General features: G+C 36.1%; 1 protein-coding gene across 7 annotated transcripts; it reads left to right on the forward strand.

The window, feature by feature from the left end:
- Positions 1–1,416: 1,416 nt before the first annotated feature.
- On the forward strand, positions 1,417–4,976 carry LOC122045841 (rRNA-processing protein UTP23 homolog). Of its 7 annotated transcripts, none has more exons than XM_042606220.1 (7): positions 1,423–1,605; positions 1,762–1,996; positions 2,093–2,173; positions 2,261–2,381; positions 3,155–3,430; positions 4,380–4,517; positions 4,844–4,976. In XM_042606220.1, exons 2-6 carry the CDS (start codon positions 1,806–1,808, stop codon positions 4,500–4,502), a joined length of 792 nt encoding a protein of 263 aa, XP_042462154.1. In that variant the 5' UTR covers positions 1,423–1,605; positions 1,762–1,805; the 3' UTR covers positions 4,503–4,517; positions 4,844–4,976. The 7 variants fall into 7 exon arrangements, with proteins under 7 accessions (XP_042462160.1, XP_042462154.1, XP_042462155.1 ...); XM_042606221.1 differs by having other exon boundaries at positions 4,854–4,976; XM_042606219.1 differs by having other exon boundaries at positions 4,380–4,976.
- The last annotated feature ends 319 nt before the right edge of the window (positions 4,977–5,295 follow it).

Genomic DNA, 5,295 nt, shown 5'->3' on the forward strand with positions numbered 1-5,295 from the left:
CGAGTTCGGTCCTTCAGACCGACTGGACTTTTGCTCGACGCTCGAGTCTTCCGGTCTTCATGCTGGACGTCCGGTCCACGACCTGTTCAGTCTTCCACCCGGTTCGCGACACCAGGATTTCAACCTAGGGTTACCGCCCCCTAGGATTTTTGCCCGAAGACCTCGACCCGCCAAGGCTTTCCGCATAGGGTTACTACCCCCTATGACTTAGGGTTACCGCCCCCTAGAGTTTTCCACTTGCCTAACCGCAACTAGAACTTTTGCCTAAGTACACTTAGGACTTTTCCTGCGACGCTCATTCAACATATTAGTAAACAAAACACCTTAACTTTGAACCCTTTGACATAATCAAAACATAGGTTCGATCGTCGGATGTTTCCTATACCAACAATCAGGCCCAACGTGAGCTTGATCTTCCATAATAGTTTGAGAAAAAAAAATTAAAAAAAAAGATATTTTTTTTCAAAACCTTTGAACCACCACTAGGAATGCTAAAAATAGTAATGGAGATCATATTTGGACTCCTTATAATTTTAGTATATATTTTTATAGTATGCTATATTAATTTATTTATTAAAAAAAAATAAAAAATAAAGCTAACATCGAGCTTGAGCTTGAGATCGAGCTCAACTCTAAAGGAGCTCTCTACCTTCGAGCACGCTAAATCGTGCAGAGATCTTAGATTCGATAATCATTAGCACGTCCTTTCAATCACGGTAGAACTATCACCTTAGGGGGTGGGCTCCTGAGCTAAAGCTCAGGTGCTCTTGTACTAGCTCTATCCGGGAAGATTAAATCTTCTGTTCCTAAATTTTTCTGTCCCCGTGTCCCCTGCCGATCAGACGGACCAGATTACATCTCAAGGCATCATGACATCTTTAAGATGTGTGCAGTATCCTCGTGATTTGCAAGACATCCTTAAGATGTAATCTGGTCCGTCCGATCGACTAGGGGACACGGGGATAGAGAAATTTGAGGACAGAAGATTTGATCTCCTATCCGGGTGCTACTAGCTCCGCCTTGCTCCTGCAAGGTGGCTTTTGGTTTTTTCTAAAAAAAAAAAAAAAAATTAAAATTGAAATGAGAATCATATTATAAAATATAAATAAATATAAATATGAATATTACTCGAAATAATATTTAGTTAGTTAAATATTTTTTATCAAAATAAATTAAATTTTTTTACTCTTATAATAAAATAAAATAAAAATTATATATATAAAAAATTAAATACGAAAAAAATACAGATGAAAAAAATATATGATGAAAAAAATAAGAAAAAAAATATTCAAAACTTCTAAATCAAACATCATCTTAATCTATTCATGCAATAGCATAAATTGATAATAATAATTTTTTAAAACTTACACATAGGCTTATAAAAAATTTAGAGACGAACGCATGTAAATTCATGTGATTAATTTTTTTGATAAAAAGGAGAACTAAAAATATGCTATATTTTTGTGACAAAATTAGGGTCTACGGGCTAAACCTGTTCTTACTTTTCATCGATCGCGTGATCCCTCCTCCCCAAGAGCAACTCGATCTCTCACTTTGTGCGGTTTTGGACGGTTCTACTGTCTCCGATCTCGTCTTCTTACAAAGGTGAAACTCCATTTCCCGATCGTTTTTTGAAAAAGATCGATATGATATAGTTCGATCAGATCGTTTTATAATGTAATTGATGTAATGTAATTTTATCGCTCCATCGTTTCATGCTTGTTTGAGCATGTCTCTTTTTATTCCTGTAAATCAATCTAGGTTTACCAGAAGGTAGAAAGTGAATAGTAGCTGATCCGCAGACGATGAGGGTGAAGAAGCAAAAGCGCCATCGCAAAGTGGTGCGCTTCTACTCCGCGTGCTTCGGTTTCCGAGAGCCTTATAAGGTTCTATGTGATGGCACCTTCATCCATCACCTCCTTCTCCACCGCCTCATCCCTATCAATGATGCTCTTGCTCGTCTTCTTGGAACTCGCATTATCCCCTTCACTACTAGGTTCGAGATGAGTTCTCTCTTTTTTATATTTCTTCTTTTTGTCCTTCCTGGCAAAAAAACACAACTTTGGTCATGTACATATATTTTCTCTTGCAGATGCATTATTGGAGAGCTAAGAAGCCTCGGTGAATCCCACCGTGAAGCCCTCGAGGCTGCTCAGCAGCTCATGATAGCTAGGTTTGCCCTTTTGATATTCTTGCAAACATACTACATTAATAGAATAGGTTTCTTGTCTTTTGAGAATTCTACATATCGTTGTATCAGGTGCGACCATGAGAAGAGGATTAATGCCATGGACTGTATCGAGTCGGTTGTTGGAGAGGCGAACTCTGAGCATTTCTTTGTTGCCACTCAAGATGCAGATATGAGGAAAAAATTCCAGAAGGTAGTTCTGTATCTCCTTTTGCCACTTATTTAAGAACTTGCATAATGATTTTTGGACCTATGAAGTTACATGATGATGATAATTGATAGATTTCTTTGTTCTACGTTGATGCTAAAGAACACACTGATTAATATAAGGGTTGAACACCTGGATAAAAGTTGTCATATTCAGGTTGACTTGTAAATTGTAATTCATATTATTATGACTAGTTTGCGTTTTGATAAAGCTTAGAAAACTAATTTTGAGGTCCGAAACATGCTTTTAAAAGGCAGTCTGATGCACGAAGCTTCTGCCAATGCGGGGTCTCACGGAAGGATCTATTGTATGCAGGATAATTGCAAGAGGCTGTTTTTGAGATTCGAACTTGTGGGCAGCAATTTTACCGTTGCGTCAAGTCTCCCCTTCTTAAAAACATGCTTTTCTATGATTAAACTTTATTTCCATATGAAGGTGCATCCTTTGTATATGAGTTTGTACAAGGTTCTTATATACAATTTCCAGACAAGCTTGACAAGAGAATAAATTTAAGCTTGCTAATATACTCAAAGTTAACCATGCTAACCCAGGCTTGTTAGAAGATCACTTCTATTCACCTCTACGGAGGTACATTCAATTACTTATAATTGTCTGCAATTGTCATATTAGTTCCTTTATACTATGAGATAGTGTCATTATTTTTTTTTTTTTAAAAAAAATGATTCTTCAAGTAAGATTTCCAATTATTCTGCTAATTGTTCATTTTAATATCTTTTTGCTTTACTGCTAGCATACAGATTCCTGGAGTTCCTGTGATGTATGGTCTTAGAAACTCTTTGTTCATCGAGCAACCTTCTTCTATGCAAAAACAATTTGTCAAATCTAGTGAGGAAAGGCATCTGCATTTGCCTGAATCAGAAGATCTGAAACTGCGTGATATGAATCCCAGGGATAAAATATCAAACAATCCTGACCATGGTGATGCAGATGAAACACTCCTCAGAACTGCTAGTGATAAAAGAAATATGCTAGGCGTGTCACGGACTAGTCAATTAAAACGAAAGCGAGCAAAGGTTAGCTTTCTTATCATAAATGTTCTCATGAAACCAGTATCTAGGCAATTTTATCAAATGTTATTTCCATCCAGCAAATGAGAATAGTGCAGGTTCGCTTTGTTTGATAAAATTTCAATCAGGTTCTATGAGAACTCCCAATCTAAGAATAAGGTAGATGTTAACATTATTTTAGTAAATGGCCAAGCTACTTACAGGTGCCTATTCGTGCATGCTTGGTTACTGCTGTTAATGATAAATAAAGTTGATCGTTTCAAGAAGTGTATTGATGCTAATGTAACTAGATAGATTGAACTGGCTTTGTGGAATTGTCATTTACTTGTAACTGCAACTAATTTAATGGCTGTTTATATGGCAGGATTGGCTATAGGATGAGCAAAGTGGCAATTCCATTTTTTGTATTCCTTGTATGAATCTACGAGAAATGTTATTCATTTGTTAATATTATGTAACATATTCTAAATGTAAACAATTTGAAGTTGTTAAGATATGCCCTTTCAAATGCACTATAGTTCCTTACTCACCTAGAAGAGCTATGTATATAGTTCTTGGCGATTCAGAACTCTGTTTGCCTGCTCTTCTCCGTGCTACTAGAAAGCGTTCATATTCATATTCATGGAAGCTCATTAGCTCAGTTTTTGAGTTAGTAAAATATTTTGTTTCTCAATTGCTTTCTTGAACTTTTCTGGACTTCATGTTTAGTGTTAGATATGACTAATGCTTAAATGAGCGAACTTCTTTCAAGTTTATTTTTATGGTTTGTCGCCATGTCCTCTGTGAGAAGAGATTGATTAGCGATATCTGTTGAAACCAAAGGAAAGAGTGCATGGCTAAAGCATACCGCATGGTGAGAAAGTGAATGGGAGAGAGATGTTAGGGGAGATGTAGTAATCTGCAGTCTGTTTGTGCTTCAATGGAAGTGGGGGTGAAGTTCTTTTGCTTATCACAGAACATAGTGCAATATGGTCGCTATGGGAAGTCGGCATGGTGGGAACAAGTAAGCTGTGTAGGGAGAAAGACATTGAGGTTTCAAATCTCATGGAAGAGTATGGATCGAGAGGGAAGGTATTAGAAAAGCACAGAACAGGTATGAATATTGAATCTTGCAATATCTTGTATGGAGTTTTACATGCTTGTGTATAGATTAAAATTTTAGTTGTTTTACACAATTGTTAAAATTTTAGTAGAGTCTATTAAATCTTCTTTGCTTAACAACTTTGTGGGCTTAATAATCAGTTATTATTACTTAACAAGTATAATAAAATTTATACATTAGCAAGAGTTGGAAGGTACAAGTAAATTTAATCAAAGAATAAAATATAATAAAGAGTCTTTATCAGATTTCTTCTTAATAATGAATAATAGATATTTATTTTTTAAGAAAAGTAGCCAATTGGAAAGTGATTTGTTCAGGCATTTGCAGCCTTCTCAATTGATTCTGCATCAGCTTCGGAATTTTCAGCAGCTGCCTTGGCTTTCTTTGCTTGGTAGTCTTCCACAGCAGCTTTGATTGCGTCCTCTGCCAACAAGCTGCACTGAAACTTCACCGGGGGAAGAAAAAGGTACTTGGCAATTTCTCTATAAAGCATCACCATCAGCAGAAGAATTGTATGATTGTGAAAATACTAGATGAATAGAAGCAAGGGAACACAAAAAATTCAATGGATGATAACTAATTAAAAAGACATTCGGATGCATACAATTTCTGTTAATCTGAAATGGTTTATTGTGTTGGCGCAGCGGGGTTGATAGGAGAAGGTGAATTATCTGTTTAAAAGAAAGCAACATAAAATAACTTTTCTCGTTCTTTCAACTCAGATTAGTAGCAACAATAATAATAAATTAAATTAACAACTAAAAAACGA

This window comes from Zingiber officinale, chromosome 2B (genome assembly GCF_018446385.1).
Source record: "Zingiber officinale cultivar Zhangliang chromosome 2B, Zo_v1.1, whole genome shotgun sequence".
Taxonomy (NCBI): Eukaryota; Viridiplantae; Streptophyta; class Magnoliopsida; order Zingiberales; family Zingiberaceae; genus Zingiber; species Zingiber officinale.

Bases quoted from the DNA above. Each gene is read 5' to 3' on its own strand.
- LOC122045841 (XM_042606219.1), top strand. From the start codon at position 1,806: ATGAGGGTGAAGAAGCAAAAGCGCCATCGCAAAGTGGTGCGCTTCTAC. The intron at 2,382-3,154 runs GTAGTTCTGTAT...GCTAGCATACAG, and splicing joins TGAGGAAAAAATTCCAGAAG to ATTCCTGGAGTTCCTGTGAT. The intron at 3,431-4,379 runs GTTAGCTTTCTT...TGCTTATCACAG, and splicing joins TAAAACGAAAGCGAGCAAAG to AACATAGTGCAATATGGTCG.